We start from the raw sequence: 19,477 nt of genomic DNA on the forward strand, positions 1-19,477 counted from the left end.
AAGTAGCAGCCATTTTTAGCCATAAGACCGATCATTGGCTTGCGGCTCGCAGTTTGCAAAATGTTTTGACACCATCCATCTCTTGCACTCCCGAGCACGAACTGGCTCCAAAGTTCAGAGGCAGTCTCAGGTCGCCAACGACCGCTGGATGGTCTTTTGATAAAGGCTGTGAGCTGATCAGGCTGAGACCGTGCAGGAAAGCACGTCAACCGTGACGTCAACATCACGTTACAGTCTATCAAGCAACTCGGAGCCCTCAATGAATTGCAGTCCACTTATCACCTGAGGAGATACCTGAACACGCAGGCGCATGTCCTTGCTGCGTTCACCGCAGCTGTCAGCAGCCATCAATCATTGATATGGCACACTCACACCCAGAAGCGCACAGCCACCGAGTGCTCCCGCAAAGCAGCGAGGTGCCGCGTGAAGAGGACAATCACCACAATGCTCACCACGCACACCACAATGCTCAACAGCCACAGTACGTATCGGTATGTTGATTTCGGTCTCGAGCTCTGCGCACCTATTGACGGCGGCAGGTCACATAGACACACACACGTAGAAGCAAAGGTTCAATCATCTTGAATGGGAGACGGCAAAAGAACGACAGACGACGTATTCTGCCCAGCCAGTCGCACATGTCACCGCCCCGTCCAATCTGTTGAAGTGTTCATGAAGGTAGCAGCAATCAGCAAGTGCGTGTATGCTTAATTAGCGCCGCCCATTTGCAGGTCGGCAGTGCGACTAGATATGCCAGGTGTGCACACGGCACGTCACGTGCCCTGTATGCCGCCGCCCTTGAAGAGCTGACTAATAGACCGCCGCGTCACGTGCACCGCCACACGCCGTCGCTCGGGCTGAACCTCCTTCCGACCACCCCGGCTGCCAAGCCGCATTGCACAATCTCCTCCAATGCATGGGGGGAGGGCTGCCGAGCAGGGTTCTTCAGTTGTTGTTTCTTACGTACCGTACCGTATTGCGAATAAACAAACGGTTTGACCTGCCCGTGTTAACTGCGGCTTCACACTGGCCCGCCCCATCCCGCCACCCGCCTCCCTTACTACCCTGCAGCCCTGCGGCCCTGCCATCACTTGGGCTGCTGCGAGGGTTGCTGGCCCTGCACCTGCCACGGCCCCACCACCCACTTCCAGCGGCACACGTAGATGGCGCCGCGGTCCGCCCGCTCCGCAAAGTCCGAGCTCAGCAAGCGACTGGACAGCGACATGCGAGGACTGCGCTCCGGCCGCGCACCGCCGCCGCCGCCCGCGTCCGCCCCTGACCCCACCAGCAAGCCGCGGAGGGTGGGCCGACTGCCGCGCTCCCGCTCTTGCGCCTGTGTGCCGCCCCCGGCCCAGGTTCCTGCTGCCGCCGCGGCCGTGCCGCCTGGTGCGATCTCTGCGCCGGCCGTGTTGCCGTCGCTGTCCGGCACGACCAGCGGCGACGGCAGGGCCTGCCCCAGGCCGAAGCCCCGGCTGCGGCCGCGGACCTGCGCCAGCGGCACCGGGGCAGTGGGCGCCTGCGCCGGCCACATGCCGCTGCCTCCGCCGCCAGCGGCGCCAGCTGCCGCGCCCGACATGGACGGCATGGGTGAGGCCGCGGCGAGCACTGCGGCGGTGTAGCTGCGGTGGGACAGCGTGTGGTTGCGCGCCAGGACGCCGGCGCCGGAGCCGCCGGGCGTGGGGAGCTGCTGCGGCCCTAGCGGCGACGCCAGTGATGCTGGGTACGACTGCACGCCTCCGCTGGTCGCGTCTTGGAGGCCTGCGGGGTGTGGGCATGCGGGGCCATTTTGCTATCACGTCAAACAGCTTCATTGCCGCAGTGGGCATCCAGTCTTGGGTATCAGCAGAGCGTTTCTGACCGCAAACAGGGTGGCAAAAAGGGACTACGGGAGCGAAGCACGCACCTGATAGCCAAGGGGGCGGCGGCAGCGCATACTTGCCTACCACCGCACCGCCGGGGCCCGCCGCACCGCCGCCCGAAGCGCCTGCAGCGCCCGCAGCACGCCGCGCATGCACTGCCGTGGGCGCACGCCGCCACATCACCACCGGAGCCTCACCGGCCGCCGCCGCCGCCGCCGCCGCCGCGCCTGCGCCCGCAGGCAGCGGCGACAGCGCCGACGGCATCGCGCTGAAGGCAGTCACTGGCGGCTGGCTGGCCAGGGGGCTGCGGCCACGTGGCTGCGGGTGCGGGTGCAAGTGCGCCGCCGCCGCCGCCGCCAGGTCAGTGACGTCAGCGGCGTCGCGGATCTCGCTGCTGCCGCCCGCAGCCGCCGAGTCGCAGCCGGCGGGCGCCGCCACCGCGACACTCAGCGGCAGGCGGCCCACGCTGCCACCGGCGCCGGCGCCCTGGGTGTGCAGGTGGGCGGCAGGCCGCGACTGCCAGCCGCTGGACTGCTGCTGCTGCTGCTGCTGTGACTGTGCGCCTGCCTGCGCGCTGGGGCCTGTGGCGCCTGCGGGGTCCTGGTGGGCAGTGCCGCCGGGCAGCGCCAGGGCGGGCAGCGCCACCGAGCCGCCCTCGGGCAGGTCCGGAGTGATCTCAGGAGCCCCGGCGACAACCCCTGCCGCCACCGTCGCCGCCGCCCCCGTCTGAGGCACTTTACCAGAACCAGCAGCGCCCGCGGACACCGGCGGCAGGTGCGCGGGCGCCGCCGCCACCGCCGCGCCGGCGGGCTGCAGCGGCAGCGGCGACGTGGACGTCGCGGGCGCCAGCACCACCCCGTCTCCGCCCACCAGCGCCAGGTCCAGGTAGGGGTGGCTGCCCAACGCGGCCGAGCCGGCCGGCGTGAGCTGCGCGTACGTGGCGTAGGGGCTGGGGGAGTGCAGGGCCGCCTGAGACAGCGACAGCTGCTTCTGCAGCGGCCGCGGCGGCAGCAGGGCCGCGCCGGAGGTGGAGCCGCCGCCGCCGCCGCCGCCGCTGCCTATGATGGCTGCGGCCCCCGGGGTGATGTACCACTGGCCGCTGCCTCCAGCGGCTGCTGCGGCAGAGGCGGCAGAGGCGGCGTTGCCAAACGGCGAGTGCCGCTGGGCGGGCCCGGTCGGCCGGGATCCGGCTCCAACTGCTGCCTCGCCAGCCGACGCCGCTGACGCCGCGGCCATCATGTCCTCCAGGACGCGGCGCGGGCGGTCGCCGGAGGCAGAGACGTAGGCACCGCCGCTGCCGCCCATGGGTGGGCTGTGCAGCTGGCTGTTGCCGCTTGCGGCGCCAGTCAGCGGCAGCGGCTCCGACTGCTGATGCTGATGCCCCCGCGAGCCACCGCGCGGCGGCAGCGAGACGGGCGAGGAGCCCGCGGCGGCTGCGGCCGCGGCCGCTGCGTTGCCGCTGCCGGCGTCGGCGTGCTGGCCCCGCTGCATGCTGCGGCGCTGGAACCAGGACGGCTGCTGCGGGTGCTGGGGCTGGCTCTGCTGCGCCGTCCGGAGCTGCTGCTGCAGCCGCTGCATGCTGCCGCCCCGCGACCCCCCGGCCCCGCCGTAGCCGTAGGCGTGGCCCTGGCTGCCCGGAGGCGACAGCGGCGGCGAGTAGAGCGGAGGCGGGGAGGCGGCGCCTGCCGCCTGCGGGACCGGCGAGCTCATGGTTGCGGCGCCGGCCCCGGCGCTGGCTGCCTCTGACGGCACCAAGGCTGAGGCCGACGTCGCCGACACAGCCGATATGGCCACTGACACACGCGGTGACAGCTGTACAACAGCCATGTCCGACCCGTCCTCTTGCGAGGGCATCTCTCCGGGCGCCGTGACTTCGGCGGCGCCAGGAGCGGTCCCAGCCGCGGCGGGGCCGGCAGCTGGGTCGGCGGCCATGGCAGCCGGCTTGCGCGGGGAGGGCCCGGCACTGCTGACCGCTGGCGAGGGCTGCGGTGGCTCCCTCAGCGCCATGGTTGCCTCCTCCTCCTGCAGAGAGCCCTCCTGCTCTTCCTGCTCTTCCTCCACTTCCGCCTCCTGCTCCTGCTGCTGCGCCGTGCCCTTCTCCTGCCCCGCTGCACCCGCTGCCTCCGCCCCAGAGCCCGCTGCCCCTGCATCCGGCGGGGCCAGCCTCGCCAGGCGGATGGAGGGCTCGCGCGACTCGGACGCCAGGCGACTGCGGCCCGGCAGCACGCCCGCGCCCGCGCCCGCGCCGGTGCCGGTGCTGCCCTGGCTGGGCCGCGGCGGCAGCAGGCCGTCAGCTGCCGCGCAGGCGGGCGACACCACCACGACCACCTCCAGCGGCTGCAGGTGCGGATCAGCGGCATGCCCGGAGGCAGCGGCACTGACGGCGGGCTGCCCGGGCGCGCGGCTGCTGCCGCTGCCGCCACGCCCAGACGACACGGCGGGGCGGGCGGGCGGCAGCGGTGGCAGTGGGGCGTGCGGCGGCCAGTCCCGGTCGAAGTCGGAGAGGTCGGAGGGGTTGGACGAGTTGCCGCCGGAGCCCGCAGCGGCGGCCGCGGCGGCGGCGGCGGCAGTGCCGGTCCCGGCAGCAGCAGCGACACGCAGCGCTGGCGCCGATGGAATCGGTGTGGCGCTGCCGCTGCAGGCCTGCACCGACGAGATCCGGTGCATGGCGGCCGTGCCGCCACCCCCAACTTCGCTGCTGCTGCCACGAAGGCGCGAGGCGCTGCCGCCGCTGTCGCGGCCCTCCCGGCCGGTACCGCCCGCATGCCATGCCGCCGCAGCGGGCGCGATGGCGCGAACTCCTGTGGCCGCAGGCACGGATGCGTTGTTGGGCGACGATAGCAGCGGCCCGGAGCCGCTGACGCCGGCCGAGTCGAGCGGCTGCAGAAGCGGCGGCGCCAGTGGCGGCGTGTGGGGCGGCTGGCCCCAGCCCTCGGGCTCCTCACGGGCCAGACGCTCAAGCGCCATGGCCTGCGCTGCCTCCGGCAACCCCGACATTGGCAGGGGGCCGGCCGGCGGCACGAGGCGCGACAGCTCCACCTCAGCGCCGCCGCCGCCGCCAGCGCCCGGTGGCGCCTGCGGCGCCGCGCCCGAGGATGCGGGCGCGAGGGCGGCCGCAGCGGTGGCGCTGGGGGCGGACGTGGACGCGGTGTTCTGCCGGCGCAGCGCGGGCTTGGGCCCACTGGCGGGGCCGGCCTCGCTTGTGCGCTGGCTGCCGCCCGCGGCCCCGCCTCCGCTGGTGCCGCGACGCACCCCAGCAACCCCCGCCGCCGCCCCCGGCCCACCGCCGGCGCCACCCGGGCTTGTGATTGCGCCGCTGCTGCTGTTGCCCTCTCCGCCGCCGTACTGGCTGGACAGTGCCGCCGTCATGGCGGAGAACATGGAGCCCGCCAGAGCCATCATGCCCAGGCCGCTGCCGCCGCCAGTGCCGCCGCCACCGCCGCCACCCGCAGGGCCCGTACCAATGCCGGCGCTGGAGGCGCCCGCCGCCAGACCGCTGCCGCCGCCGCCGGCATTTGCGGCCGCGGCTGCGGTTGTACTGCCCACCCCAGCGCCGAAGCCTGTGGCGGTCGTGGCATTGCTGGCACGGCCCGCTAGGAAGGCCATGAGACCACTGCCGCCTCGGCCCAGCTCCGGCCCCCCGCCGCCGCCGGCACCCAGCAGCCCTGCGCCGCTCACCACGACACCGCCCACCATCAGGGGCATATCCACACTGCGCTGCCGGCCCAGGCGCGGCGTGCGCGGCGAAGCCATGCCGCCGCCGCCGCCGCCGCCACCACCCGCGGCGGAGCCCATGGCCATGCTCAGCATGCCGTCGGCGGTGACGGCGCCGCCGGCGTGCAGGCTGCTGCCGCCGCCGTCGCGTGCGGCTGCTGTTGCTGCGCTGGGCAGTAGCGGCTCCACATGCATGTGCTCCAGCAGGGGGCCGCCGCTGGCCTGCAGCAGCCGCTGGATGGAGCCCGACACCAGCGTCTGCGGGGCAGCGGGCGGGGGAGGCGGGGGAGGCGGGGCACGTGCGGGGATGGGTTCTGCAGATTTGAAGGGGAGGAGAAGTGGAGCAGCTGCAGAGCAGCGGCAAGGCGCGTCACATAGGAAGAGGTTACGGTATTGCTGTGTGGCAGTGCTCGCTGCCTCTGCAGGTCTGGGTCCCACACGTACACAGCTCGAGGCCCCAACGACCAGCACGCACACACACACACATACACACACACACACACACACAACCCCCCCCCCCACACACACACACACGCGCGCGCGCGCGCGCCACCAGCACCGCCCGCCCCACCTGCCCCATCTTGGCCTGCCTCAGCAGCCGCTGCAGGTTCTTCCAGGGCTTGCCGCTGCCGGCGTTGCGGTACAGCTGCACGCCGCGCGTCACGCCCAGGTCCAGCCGCACGTCCGCGAACCACTCCGCGGCGCAGCGCACGCGCGGGCCGCAGTGCACCAGCTGTGTCACGCACACGCCGTCGGGGCCGGGCGGCAGCACGCAGCAGATCTCCTCGCCCAGCTCGTGCTCCAGCAGCGCGGGCGGCCAGGGCACGCAGCTCTTGAGGTCGTCCTCCAGGCTCAGCAGGCAGGTCACCGCCGGGTACTGCGTATGGCCGGGTGGGCGGGTGGGCGGGGGTCCGTGTGGGTGGGCGAGTGAGTGAGTGGGGCGCGACGGGCGCGCGATGGGGAGGGAGGGTTAGGGAGGGTTAGGGAGGTCGGAGGGGGAGCTCGGCGAGGGGGCCGAGGCAGCAAGGCAGGCGCTTTTGGCATGCGGTAGGGAGCATTGGCATCTGCCTCAGCCACCTTGCAGCCACCTGGAACTCATGTGCATTCAACCTCCGCCCCCCATCCGCTGCCCCCTTACTGTAAATGGTGAAAAGCATCACTGGGACCGAAACACGTCTCGCCGTTCTAACACACACCGCACGGCTACCCCTCCCCTTTCTGACCCCGGCCCGCCGGCCGCCGCTGCTCACCGCGCTGGTGAAGGCCGCCACCGCGCCGCCGCCGTCCAGCTCCACCAGCGTGCCGCCGTGCTCCGCCACCACCTCCGCCGCCTGCCAGCGGAACGCCTCCAGCGCCTCCTCCGCCACCGCCGCGTTCCAGGCGCGCAGCACCTCCACGCCCACCACCTGAGAGCACACACGGTGTGCAGTGCAGCACACGGTATTGCAGCGCCGGCGTGTCGCCGGCGTGTCGCAGGTGCATCCCAGCTTACGAAGCAGCATTCCGGCAGCAGCGTGCAAGTCACGTGCGCTCCCTTCCGCCCAGAAACTGCGCCCAACGAACACAAGTACGGTACCGGTACACACACGGTGAACCGCCCCCGCCCCCGCCCCCCACCCCCAAGACGGCAACCCACCTGGCAGGTGGCCAGCGCCACCGGCCCCACCGGCGCCTCCAGCAGCCCCGGCATGAGGGCGGCCAGCACGCGCAGCGGCTCGCCGCGAAAGGCCTGAGCAGTGAGGGGCAGGCAGGAAGGCAGGGCAGGCAGGAAGGCAGGCGGGCAGGCAGGCAGGAAGGCAGGCGGCACGGGGTTGTGTGACGGGAATCTGCGCCCGAAGCTTCAGGGCTGTGATGACAGGTTGGCAGTGAAACACCCCTGGCCGCATTTTCCCCACGTCTTGATACCACCGGATCATCTATAGGGGCTGTGGGAGCACGTGTGTGTGTGTGTGGGTGCACGTGTGTGTGTGCGCGCCTCTCACCTGCAGCCTGGGCAGCAGTGTGGGCAGCAGCGCCTGGAACACGTCCACGTCCACACAGCCCTCCCGGTCGCCCAGGCGGAACCTGACCGTGGGCGGGCGGGCGGAGGTACATTCATTATTATATTTATCTTATCAAGAAGTGAAGGTGTAGCCAGGAACAGTGGCGGGGTGGGGGGGTGCATTCATAGCTGGTTAAGGTGGTGGCAGATGGTAGGCAGTCTTGCGTCAGCACAGCAATCGGTACCGACGAGGGGGAGGGGGGTTGTACAGGGAGGGGGGGAAGGGGCACACAACACCGCTGTACGCCAGGCGGCCTCCAGGCGCCCGCCGCCCACAGGCCAGGCCAGCACATGGCCGGGGTCAGGCCAGGAGCATGCCTGGACCCAGACCCTCCTGTTCCTATTGGACGCCGCCACTTCCTCAACTTGCATCACCCGCCCTGCACGGCCCCCTGACCCCCACCCCTTCCTCACAGCACCGCCCGCCGCACCTGCCGCTGTGCCACACCATGGCCCCCAGCGGCAGCCGCTCATTGGGCAGCGGCCGCAGCAGCTCCAGGCAGGCGGTGCTGAGCACCACCATGCCGCCCAGCGCCGCGTCCGACAGCAGCCGCGCCTGGCGCATGGCGGAGCCGGAGTAGGCGCGGCGGCCGGAGCGCTTGGTCCAGAACACGTCGGCGCCCTCGTCCAGCCCCGAGTGGATGCCCACACGCACACGGAAGCCCCTGCGGTTGCGGTTGCGTTTGTGTATGTGTGTGTTAAAGAGCACAAGGAAAACAAAGCGCACAGACAGGTCATGTGTGAGTGTGTGTACATGTAATTGGTGGCGTTATGTTGGTAGGAAGACAATCAGGCGCCAAGCCATGCACGCAGGCGGCGAGAAGGAAGGATGGCCGTGTCGCGGCTTTGCGGGCAGCAGCGGGGGTAGCTCTCCCACCTATGCATTAGTCAGCCGCACCTGAATAGCTGCACCTGACCCGCCATGTCGGTCTTGGATGCGCCCGCGCTGCCCACACCCACACCACCCGGGTTCGACAGCCGCCGCCGCGACAGCGACAGCGGGATAGGCAGCCGTGCCAGCACGCCAGATGCCAGCACGCCGCAGCCAATACCAACGCCAACGCCACCACCGCCGCCGCCACCGCCGCCACCAACCGATTTGGTGCTACTCTGCCGGCCTATGGGCAGCCAGCGGCGGCTCTTGCCGGCGCGGCTGTTGCTGCTCCGCAGTCGGCTGCCGCTGGGCCGCTGCGACGCCGCCGGCCCGGCATCCGCTTCCGACGAGAGCGCCATTATCACTCCGCCGCCGTCCTCGTCCTCGGGCTGCTCATCGGTGGTGCCGCCGGCCAGTCCCGCCGCATGCCGCGGCGTCGCCTCGTCCTCGGGCAGCCGCTCCGGCAGGCACGCGCCGCCGCCGCCGCCGCCTGCGCCCCACAACCGCACCTGCACCGGCGCCGGCGGCCCCACGGCGACGGGCGAGCCCGCGCCGCCCGCGAAGCTGGCGTGCGTGTGGTGCTGGTAGAGGGGGTTGGCTTCGGGGCAGCTGGGGCGCTGGCCGCCGGGGGAGGTCACCGCGCCCTGCTGCTGCGGGTAGGGGTAGGGGTGCTGCGGGTACGGCTCCGCCGCGTGCAGTCGGGAGCCGCCGTGCTCGGAGCGCGAGGCGGGCAGGTGCTGGTGGCCACTGCAGGGGGGGAGGGTTACGTTCATGATTAGTTAAAGAAGTGGTGGTGGTGGGGGGTACGTTCATAATTGTTTAAGGCCTAGCCAGGAACAGTAGGGGGTGCAGGATGCGTAGTGGTAGCGGGCGGAAACACGGAGGGTGCCGGCGGCAGCAGCAGCAGCAGCGTGGGGCAAGTCGCATGGTGCGGAGCACACCGGACTCGGCAACTGCAAAGGCAAGAACGCAAAAGGAGGACACGAGCCGAGCGCCCATCCAGACACACCCGCATCCAGTACCACACGCCACTGACACGTTCACGTACCGGACCCGACTGACCCGACCCGACCCACCTCTTGACCCGCGCCGGCAGCGCCAGCGCCTCCACGCCGAACCAGCTAGTCGGCCGCGACATTCGGCCCCAGCCACCGCCTCCACCGCCGCCGCCACCACCACCGCCGCCGCCTCCACTGCGGCCGCCATCCAACGGCGAGTGCACGGCCGCGGTCACGGACGGCTCAGGCGTGAGCACGCCGCCCGGGCCGTAGGCGCCCGAGTAGGCGCCCGAATACGCGCCTGAGTACGGCCCTGCGCCAACACCAAACGCACCGCCACCACCGCCGCCGCCTCCCGCCGCGCCTGCGGCCAGCGAGCCGAGGATCATGGACGCGGGCCGCACCGCCTGGGGCGGCCCCGCCGGCTCCTCGCCGCCGCTGCCCACCTGCTGTGGGTGGGTGTGGGACGAGTAGCCCTGCTGCTGCGCCGCCTGCTGCTGCTGCTGCTGCTGCTGGTACTGCTGGTACTGCTGGTACTGCTGGTACTGCTCTTGCTGCTGCTGGTACGGGTGCTGGTGATGCGACGAGGGCGCCGCCCCCAGCGCGTTGCTGCTGGCGGCGCGCAGGGTCTCATACAGCAGCGCCGTGGCGAAGGAGCGCGCCACCTTGTGACTGCCGCGCGCCCAGAAGCCGCGCTTGGAGAAGCGGCTGCTGCTGGAAGGCCGCTCGCCGCCCCGGGCACCGCTTGCGGCATTGGCGGCGGCGGCGGCGGCAGCCGTCATGCCGCCCACTGCGCCCACGAAGGGGCCGGAGCCCAGCATCAGCGAGGCGCCGCCGGCGTCTGCCTCGGTGGCGGCGGGCGACTCGCCGCCCTCCTCGCCCTCGGTGATGCCCGGGAAGTCACCAGCGCCGCTGCTGGCCCCCGGCGGCGCCAGCTGCAGCCGCAACAGGCCCGCGCCGCTGTAGCCGGACATGCCGCCGCCAGGGCCGGCCGAGCCCGCGCCGCCGCCCCCGCCGCCCACGCCCGCGCCTGCGGCGGCGGCGGCGGCGGCGCCGGTGAGCGCCATACGCACGTAGCTCAGGGATCCGGACAGCCGCCGCGACAGGCTGCGGACCGAGTCCTGCAGCGCGCCGCTCGGGCCGCCGCCAGTGCCGCCGCTGGCACCGCCGGGACCGGCGCCGCCGGGTCCGCTGCCGCTGGCGACAGTGGACACAGAGGCCAGGCCTGCGGGCGCGCCAAAGCCCACGGCAGGCACTGGCGCCATGCCCATGCCAGGGGGGTCACCCGCGCCGCCGTAGGCGGGCGGCGGCGGCGGCAGGTGGTACCCTGTGCCGCCGGGCGATATGTGCGGCTGCATGCGGCCGGCGGCGTCCTCGGAGGCTAAGGCGGGGGCGGCACCCATCAGACCAGTGCCGTTGCCATGGGTGCCAACGGCACTGGCCGTTGAGTATGGGCTGCGCAGGACGCTGCCCGTGTCGCTTGCGCCTGCACCGCCCGCCCGGCCAGCCACCCTGCCGCTGCTGTCGCCAGACACGGTCCACAGCCCTGCCGCGCCGCCGGCCGCAGCCCCAGATGCCAACGGCACTGGACCGCTACCGCCGCCCACCGATGACGACGCGCCGCGGCCATCATCGCCGTAGCGCGAGCCGTGCAGCTGTGCAGCGGTGACGGACGCGGACTGAGCTCGCCCCGCCACCGACGGCGGCGACCGAGGCCGCTGCGCACCGCCACGGCTCTGGTTGATCGCGCTCGCCGTCGCGGCCGCAAGCGACGCCGCCCCAGCGCTGTGTGATCTGCCAGAGGCGTAGTCGAGTGCAGTGCTGCCTGACGCCCCGCCCTCGGGCGCCGCATCCAAGCCCGCCTCCCTGCCGCCGCCGCCGCCCTCGCCCTGCGAGCCGCCGTGCAGGGTGGAGGCGACGGAGGCGGAGACGGCGACCATGAAGGTCAGGCCGCCCGGCCGCGCGTTGCTTAGCGAGGTGCCAGCGCTGCCGCCGGCGCTGCCATCCATGCTCGCGTGGGCGTGCGACCGGCGGGTGAACCGCGGGCCCAGCAGGGCGGTCGGCATCGCCAGGGAGATGGACTGGTGCGCGGCGGCGGCGGTGGATGCGGCGGTGGGTGCGGCGCTGCCGGGGCCGGCCTGGCTGCCGGTGGCCGCCTGTGCGCCGCTGATGGCGGCACGCTGGGAGGCCGGCGGCAGCGCCGCGCCGGCAGGGGCACCGCCGGTGGCTGGGAGGCGGGGCGGAGGACGTGCCGCAATGCTGCCAACGGTCACCGCGTTGCCATCGCTGCTGACCTCGCCTTCACCCTCGCCTTCACCCTCGCCGGACCCGCCGAAGCCGCCGCCGAAGCCACCGCCGCCCCCTATGTGGTCCGCCCCGGCGGCTGTGCGGCCGTCCTGGCTGCCGCAGCCGTGGTTGGCGCTGCTCAGCAGGAACTCCGCCGCCCGGCCGCCGTGCATGTGCGCGGACTGGTCGCCGGCACGCAGACCCGGCAGCTCGCCGCTCACCACTGCCTCCTCCCCGTCCTCATCCTCCACCTCCTCCACCTGCACGCCCGTGTCGCCCCTGTGCCCTGGCCGCAGCACCTCCGACCGCAGCGGCGCCGGAGGCCCCGACGCCGGCCCCGCCACCGCCTGCGCCGCCTGGGCCGCCGCCGCCAGCGCCGCCGCCTCCACCGCGGCAATGTTGAGCACCATGCTGCCGGCACGGCTGCCCATGCGACTGCCGCGGCGGCTGCCGGCGCGGCTGCCGCCCAGCCTGTGCCCCGGCACCGGCACCGGCGGCACGTGCTGCGGCGGCGGCGCGCCCTGGTGGTGGTGCCCTGCAGTGTAGCTGCCGGCGCGGCTGCCCAGCGGCGAGGCCTCGTGGCCGTCAAGGGAGCGGCTTTGGCGGCGCCGCAGCTCATACTCGCCAGCACCCGCCGCCGTCGCGTCCCGCAGCGGCGAGTGCGGAATCCGGCCGCTCAGGGAGGGCCTGTGGAAGTGGCCGCCGCCGCCGCCGCCGATGCTGGTGTCCCCGACGCCGCTGTAGCTAGGCCGCCCGCTGCCGCCGCCAGCCCGCCGGCCGCCGCCTGCAGCGCCGCCATCCTCCACGGCATGCGGCGAGGCGGCGGCGCCGCCGCCGGCACCGTACAGCCCTGCCGCCGCCATCCAGCTGCGGGACGGCGAGCGGGCGGCCAGGGCGCCGGCGTCCATCGCGAAGCGACTCATGGAGCGGGAGGGGGCGGCGCCGATCAGGGAGGGGCCGCTGGGGAGCAGCACGTCGAAGCCGCTGCCGCCAGTGATACTGCCGCCGCTGGCGGACACGGCCCAGTCGCCGGCGTTGGGCGAGGTAAGCCGCGCACTGCCGCCGCCGTGCTGCGGCGGGCTGATGTGCTGCGGCGGGGACAGCGGGGAGGCGCCCGGCGGAGCCAGGGTGCCGCCGCTGCTGTTGCTTCCCATGGCCAGCGCGGAGCGGCGGCGGTGCCCGGACTGCAGTGCAGGCGGCGGCGGCAGAGGCTGCAGCGAGCCCTGCCGAGCCAGCGGCGCGCCGGCAACAGGCGTGTACTGCGCAAGCGCCGCGGCGGCCGCGGCCGCGCCGGCTGCGCCGTTGGCGGCGGCTGAGGTGGACGGCGGCGACAGGCCGCCGGAGCCGCTGAGCGGTGAGGGCGCGGGTGGCGGCTGCGACGCCGTCGCCTGCAGCTGGGCGTGCAGGTTGCCGTGTGGTGCCGCCCGGGGCCTCTGACCCATGAGCGGCATGGACGGCCGCCGGCCCAGCACCGACAGCTGCTGCTGCTGTTGCTGCTGTTGCAGCAGCTGCTGCTGTTGCTGCTGCTGCTGCAGCTGGGACGGACCGGTCGCGGGGCGCGACGCGGAGGCGGAGCGCGGCGCAAGCGGTGATCCAGGCGCAGCCGTAACGCCGGCAGACACAGCCGCAGCGGCGGCGGCGGCGGCTTCAGCTGCTGCGGCGCCGACAGGTGCGGGCGGCGACGTGGGGAGAGGCATGCCACCGCCGCCACCACCACCAGCGCCGCTACCTCTACCGCCGCCGCCTACCGGGTCGGAGGCACGCGGCTGCAGGCTGGGGCGCTTGAAGTCGCCTGCGTAGGGCGCCCGGGCCGCGCCGCCCGGCACCATCGGTACGCCGCCGGTGCTGGACCGCGCGGCGGCGGCGGCGGCGGCGGCGGCGGCGGAGTAGGAGTGGGAGTAGGAGTAGGAGGAGCGGCTGCGCCGCGCGAACTCCCCGCTACCTGCCACCGCACCCACACCCACCGCACCCATCAGTACGCCGCTGCGCCGGGAGCTGCGGCTGGCCAGGCGCTCCGGAGACGTGCAGCTGCCGTCACCACTCACCGCGCCGCTGACCATGCCGCTAGCCATGCCGCTAGCCATGCCGCTGCCCGCGCCGCTGCCCGCACCACTGACGGCGCCGCTGCCCGCGCCGCTGCCGCCGCGGCTGCCGCCACGGCTGCCGCCGCGGCTGTCTGCATGGCTGCCGCCGCGGCTGCGCAGGCCGCTGCCGTCCGCGCTGCCGCCCATGCGGCTGCCAGCGCGGCTACCGGCTGGAGTCATGGTAAGCCGCCCAAGCACGCCGCCGCCGACGACGCCCAGCTCGCCGCCGCCCATGTCGCTAAACACTCTACTGCGGTGCCGCAGCCGCGAAGACATGGACATGAGCTGCAGCCCCAGCGCCCCCACCGTGTCCGTGTCAAGGCTGGCGTCGGCACTGGCGCCGCCGCCACCGGCCGCCGCCAGTGCCGCCGCCTCCGCCACCAGCGCGCCCGGGCCGGCGGCGCTGTCGTTTGTGGAGCGGTCCGCGCCCAGGGAGTTGGTGAGGTGGCCCAGCACGGAGCGACTGGCGGCGCGACTGGGAGTGGGCAGGGACGCCAGAGAGGACGACGGCGGCCGATGCACGCTGTAGCCGCTGTAGTGGTGCAGGCTGCCGCCCAGGCTGCCGCCGCCGCCGCCAGCACCGATGCCACCCGTGCCGCCGCCCGCCGCGGCCGCCTGCGCATCGGCCACCGAGCCCAGGAGCGCCAGCCGCTGGCTCTGCGGCGTGCTGCGCGCGCTGTTCGACGGCCCAGCACCACCACCACCACCACCGCCGCCGCCGGTGTTCCCAGCGATGGAGGCGCCCCCCGCCGCCGCGGCCGTGGCTGCGGCGGCGGCGGCGGCCGCCGCTGCCGCCGCTGCTGCCTTTGTGGTTAGGAAGACGGCTGCCGCGGCGGGGTGTTCCAGCAGCTGCTGCGGCCAGTCCAGCTCCATGAGCGCCACCTGCAGCTCCAGCGCGAAGCAGGTCGCCTCCACAGCCGAGTGGAAGGCCAGCGTGAAGGAGTCGCCCTCCGTGTGCGTCTGCGGGAAGGGAGGGGGCGGGGTTAAATTCATGCTTAAATCAAGAATTGAAGGCGTAGGCAGGTACAGTAGCATACTGAAGGGGGGTGGAGCAGGCGAGCACAGGCAGGCAGGCAGGCAGGTGCGGTGGCCACATATCAGGGTCAAGTGGAGCGTCTATGTTCCGCTCTCGCACAGCTTAAAGGGTACGGGTGGTGCCGTGGTGGTGTGCCGTGGCCCCAGCCCAACGCCGCTGGCCCTGCTGCGCACCTCGTATCCGTGGTACTTGCGCACGAGCTGGCGGCAGCAGTGGTTGTGCTGGTTGAGGGACAGGTCCATGACGGCGGCGGGCACAGCCTCCCCTGTGCAGCAGGTGGGCAGGCAGGGGGGAAAGCGGGTGGCCAGGATTGCGGAGGTCGGTTCGTCGGTTGAGGGGGCTGGTTGGGAGGTTGGATGGCGTCAACAGCGGCACCCTACAGAAGCAGGCCCGCATACTCGCGTCTGTAACCGCACTCACATAGCACCGTGGAGTCTTGGATGTCCTGCAGTAGCCCGGCAGTCACACGGCAAAGCAAAGCAATTCCGGACAGTCAGTTGTCTTTGACCAGACCATGTGCACTCGCGGGGTGGACTCATGCAGCCCCTTTGAGCCGTGCATGCCATCAAAGGCCGCAAGACGCCAGCTCCTCGTTCAAGCACTTCCGTCTCCAACGCTCATTATGCAGGGCTCCGCATGGTAAACAAAACCCCTAATGCCCCTTTCCTCGCGCCTCGGACTCACCGTGACCACCAGCGTGGTCTGCTGGCCGTACCCAGGCATCTGGGTCGCGCCGCCGCGCCGCCCGCGCCGCCCCCGCCCGAAGGCCGCGGCCGAGGGGAAGCTGAAGTGCACCACACGCCGCTTGAACAGCGCCGAGGCCACCAGCAGCACCGCCGCAGCGACCACGCCCACCGCAATGCCTGCAGCAGCCACAGCATGCAGCAGCGGTGCGGCGCCTCCCGCGTCAATCACGAACAGGGCCCAAGACGACATCTACCGGTATGTCACCGCCGCCCCCACGGCGCCCGCTCACCGTCCGGGCCGGGTGGCGCGCCCCTTCATTCCCCTGGCGGTCGAGCCAGCTACTGTCGTGCTAGCAGTACTAGCAGAACCAGCAGATCTTGCAGCTCTTGCAGATCTAGCAGTACTAGCAGTTCTAGCAGACCTAGCAGTGCTAGCAGAACTAGCAGTACCGCAAACTCACCAATGCGGTCCTTCACGCCCAGGCCGCGGGGGACGTCACCGGAGGTCCGCACCGCGCCCGGCAGTGGACTGCCGTCCACAGCCCAGCCATGGCCGGCGCCTGTAGGCGGTTGACAGGTGGCAGATGACGGTTGTGGCGGTTTGGGTGCGCTGCGGATTCGCACACAGAGACACGTGGCGGCCCTCCCGTGCCCCCCCCCCAGCAACCCACCCACTTCACCCAGTTCAGTTTCATACTTGATTATGAAGGCAACGCCCGGACCCCGCTACCGTACCACCCGCCCTCCTGCCCGCCCACCCACCCACCCACCCGCCGCTCCGCTGAGTGCGCCAATGCTAGTGAGGTAGCTCTTCTGGATGAGGAAGAAGCCGCCGGCGCCGAAGGCGGCGGTCAGGTTGGCCAGCAGCGACTGCGCCGGGGGGGGGGGGGTTCATTCATATTACCGTATTTGAGAAGTGAAGGCGTAGCCAGGGGGTCGGGCATCTAACCCCCCCTCTCCCATCCTCCCTCCCCTCCATCAGCATTCGCCCATTCACACGCACCTGGGCCACCTCCGCCGGAGCGGGGCCGTCCTGCGCCGCCGCCGCCGCCGCCGCGCTGCCCATCAGCGCTGTCACTCGCTCGCCACCCAGGAACCCCGCCGGCGGCACCGCGTTGGGGTGCGCCGCCACCTGCCGCAGCGCCTCCAGGTATGCCGCCGCGTCGTCCGGGTGCCAGCCGGCCGCGGCCCACGCCGCCAGCGCGCCCTCGCCCAGCTGTGACGCCCGCACCGGCGTGGCGAACACGGTGGGGTCAGTGAGGCGGGCCCAGGAGGCCGCGGGCGACAGCGCCGCCGCAATGGCGCGCCAGGCCGCCAGCTGTGACGCGGCGCCGCCGGCCGGCTCGGCACTGAGCGACATGAAGAAGGGCCCGCGGCCGGGGTGCGGCGCACGGTTCACCAGCACCTCACCGCCGCTGCTGCTGGCTGTGCTGCTGCTGCCAGAGCTGCTACTGTTACTGCTACTGCCGTTGCCAGCCGCCGCCACCTGCTGCGCTGCCGCCTGCAGCCCGGCCGCCCACCAGCTGCTGCTGTCCGGGTCACCACTGGTGTCGGCACCGGCTGCCGCCGCCCCTGCAGCGGCGGCTGTGGGTGCTGCCGCACTGTTCAGGTTGGAGCGGCGCGCGGCCGCAGCCGCCACCGGCAGCAATCCGGGGTCTGGGTGCGGCTGCGCAAAGGGGCAGCGCTGGCTGCTGCACAGCCGCAGCACCAGCTGGGCCCCGTCGTCCGAGGCCGCCTCCACCAACAGGCTCCCCGGCAGCGGCGCCACAGCCGTCATACCCCAGCCCGCGAACCCCGCGCCACCACCACCACCACCACCGCCGCTACCTGTGGCGCCGAACAGGCTGCCAGTAGCGACGCCCGCACTTGCGCCCCCTGACGCCGCCCCCAGGGGCGTGCCCGCGTCATGCCCAAGCACCACCCGCACCTGCTCCTGCTGCACCCCCGGCAGGGCGCGGCCCAAGGACTGCGTGCCGGCCGCTACCTCTGGCGAGGAAGGCGGCTGTGCCCGTGGCGGCGGCGCGGGTGACGGTGGCGGCGGCGCGGCCGTCCGCGTCATGGAGGGCGGCAGGCCCAGCAACCGCGCGACGCTGCTGCCCGCAATACCCATGGCACAGCTCACCCGCGCCTCAGCCCAGTCGTGCCGCCGGCTGCACCCGCCCGCCGCGTACGCGCCGCCCGCCCCCGAGGCACCCGAGGCCGCCTCCGCCACCGCCGGCAGCCCCAGCGCCGCCAGCCTGCGGTAGATGGCCACCGCCGCCGCCATGGCCGGCCCGCCCAGCCGCGGCACCATGCCAGGCGCGGTGAAGTACAGCCCCGCCGCCGGCCCCGAGGTGGCGGCCATGGACGCCCACACCGCCCCCAGCACCACGCCGTCGTTGGCACAGCCGGGCGGCAGCAGCAGGCAAAAGCCGCGGCCGTAGCAGCCCGGCTCCCGCGCCCCGCTACTGCCGCTGCTGCTGTTTGCGCCGCCGCTGCTGTTGGCGCCGCCGCCGCTGCGGGCGCTGCAGGCCCGCTGGTGTGTGTCCAGCGCCTCCGCCGCCAGCAACAGCTCCTCCCAGGTGGCCGGCGGCGCCGAGGTCGCCGCCGCCGCCGCCAACCCCGCCGCCACCATGGCGTCGCGGCGGTAGAACAGCAGCGGCGGGTCCCAGTCGTACGGCAGCCCCAGCACCCTGTTGCCGTACAGCCCCGTGCCCCGCAGCCCCTGCAGCACGTCCGACCAGCGCAGGTGGGGGTCGGAGGCGGCGGCCAGCCCTACATCAGCAGCGGCGCCCGTCGCGCCCAGCCACTCGAGCTGCGGCGGGCTGACCGCCCAGGCGGCGGCGGAGGGGATGGCCACGCCGCCGGTGCGGCTCAGCTGCTGCTCCCATGCGCCCAGGTCGGTGGTTTGCGGCGCTGCGCGGCGGGGGGCACGGGATGAGGGGTTAGGTTAGAATGGAGGAAGGCGGGGCCGGCAGCAAGCATGCCCTGCCTGTCGAGCCACGGGCAGCTTTTAGTTTTGCTACGATCCCTCGCCCGCCTGTACGGTATCATAAAAGGCGAATGTTCTTAAACAGTGCGAAACCCGGAGCGCACAGGGGCACTCACCTGGAGCGGGGCCAGCGGGCGAGGCAGCGTCCAGGTAGGAAACCACGTCCGCGGCAACGGGGGCGCATGCCCAGCTGCCCCCTTCCCGCGCCGGCGAACCGATGCAGTTCGACAGGAACGCCACGTGTAGCGAGCTCTGTTCAGAGACAAGAGGAAAGGTGACGAGCGCCCGGAAATAAGTGAGAGCAAAATCCGCCCAGCGTCTCTGTGCTCGTGGGCAGCTCCAACTTGCAAGCGAGTGAGTCCAACTAAGCCAGTAGAGATGGAGTTGGAAAGAGAACGCCCCACACAGAGGACGGCCCCCTCCACGTGCGACAATTCCGCGAGGTTGTTTACCTGGTTCAAGAGTCCCTGCTGCTGCAAGATGCAGGTTGTAGCCGCGTCCACACCAGGAAACTGGCCATCCGCCAGGGCCCTGTCCGCAAGGTTCCCAGTCAATGCTTGAGCCACGATGGACCTTCGCCGGCCGGGTTGACAAACTTACCCGCCGCAAACATGCTCCTGTGCCGCCAAGACTTTACAGGTGCCGTTGCTGAGCTGCAGGTCCGCGCTGGCGCGGACTGCAAGCAGAGCATGCAGTACCGCGGCGACGCATAGCTGCCACGTTCTTTGTCTCATTAGTACATGGCTTTGAGACCCCGGTCCGTCGGGCCTAGGCCCAAGCTGGCCAAGGCCAGGGCAGCTCGCATTCGTCGTGCCAGTTCTTCTCTTCGGTCAGGCAGGGTTTCGAGTCATAGTCAATTTGATATGAACTTGCTACACAGTTTGCTCTGTGTGTAGTACCGTTGCAACACTAGCGTGGATGACAAGGA

The 19,477-nt window shown here is 72.1% G+C and overlaps 1 protein-coding gene across 1 annotated transcript; it reads right to left on the reverse strand.

Moving 5' to 3' along the window:
* Nucleotides 1-15: 15 nt before the first annotated feature.
* CHLRE_10g465300v5 (uncharacterized protein) lies at nucleotides 16-19,391 on the reverse strand. Its single transcript, XM_043067236.1, has 19 exons — nucleotides 19,150-19,391; nucleotides 19,002-19,080; nucleotides 18,666-18,801; nucleotides 16,582-18,473; nucleotides 16,349-16,448; nucleotides 16,040-16,138; nucleotides 15,577-15,755; nucleotides 15,313-15,337; nucleotides 15,066-15,157; nucleotides 13,502-14,816; nucleotides 9,565-13,426; nucleotides 8,513-9,235; nucleotides 8,046-8,279; nucleotides 7,556-7,637; nucleotides 7,210-7,302; nucleotides 6,824-6,979; nucleotides 6,145-6,450; nucleotides 1,904-5,831; nucleotides 16-1,758 (listed from the first exon to the last, which is right to left on the reverse strand). Exons 1-19 carry the CDS (start codon nucleotides 19,281-19,283, stop codon nucleotides 1,088-1,090), a joined length of 14,106 nt encoding a protein of 4,701 aa, XP_042920633.1. The 5' UTR covers nucleotides 19,284-19,391; the 3' UTR covers nucleotides 16-1,087.
* Between the last annotated feature and the right edge of the window lie 86 nt (nucleotides 19,392-19,477).

This window comes from Chlamydomonas reinhardtii, chromosome 10, assembly GCF_000002595.2.
Source record: "Chlamydomonas reinhardtii strain CC-503 cw92 mt+ chromosome 10, whole genome shotgun sequence".
Taxonomy (NCBI): Eukaryota; Viridiplantae; Chlorophyta; class Chlorophyceae; order Chlamydomonadales; family Chlamydomonadaceae; genus Chlamydomonas; species Chlamydomonas reinhardtii.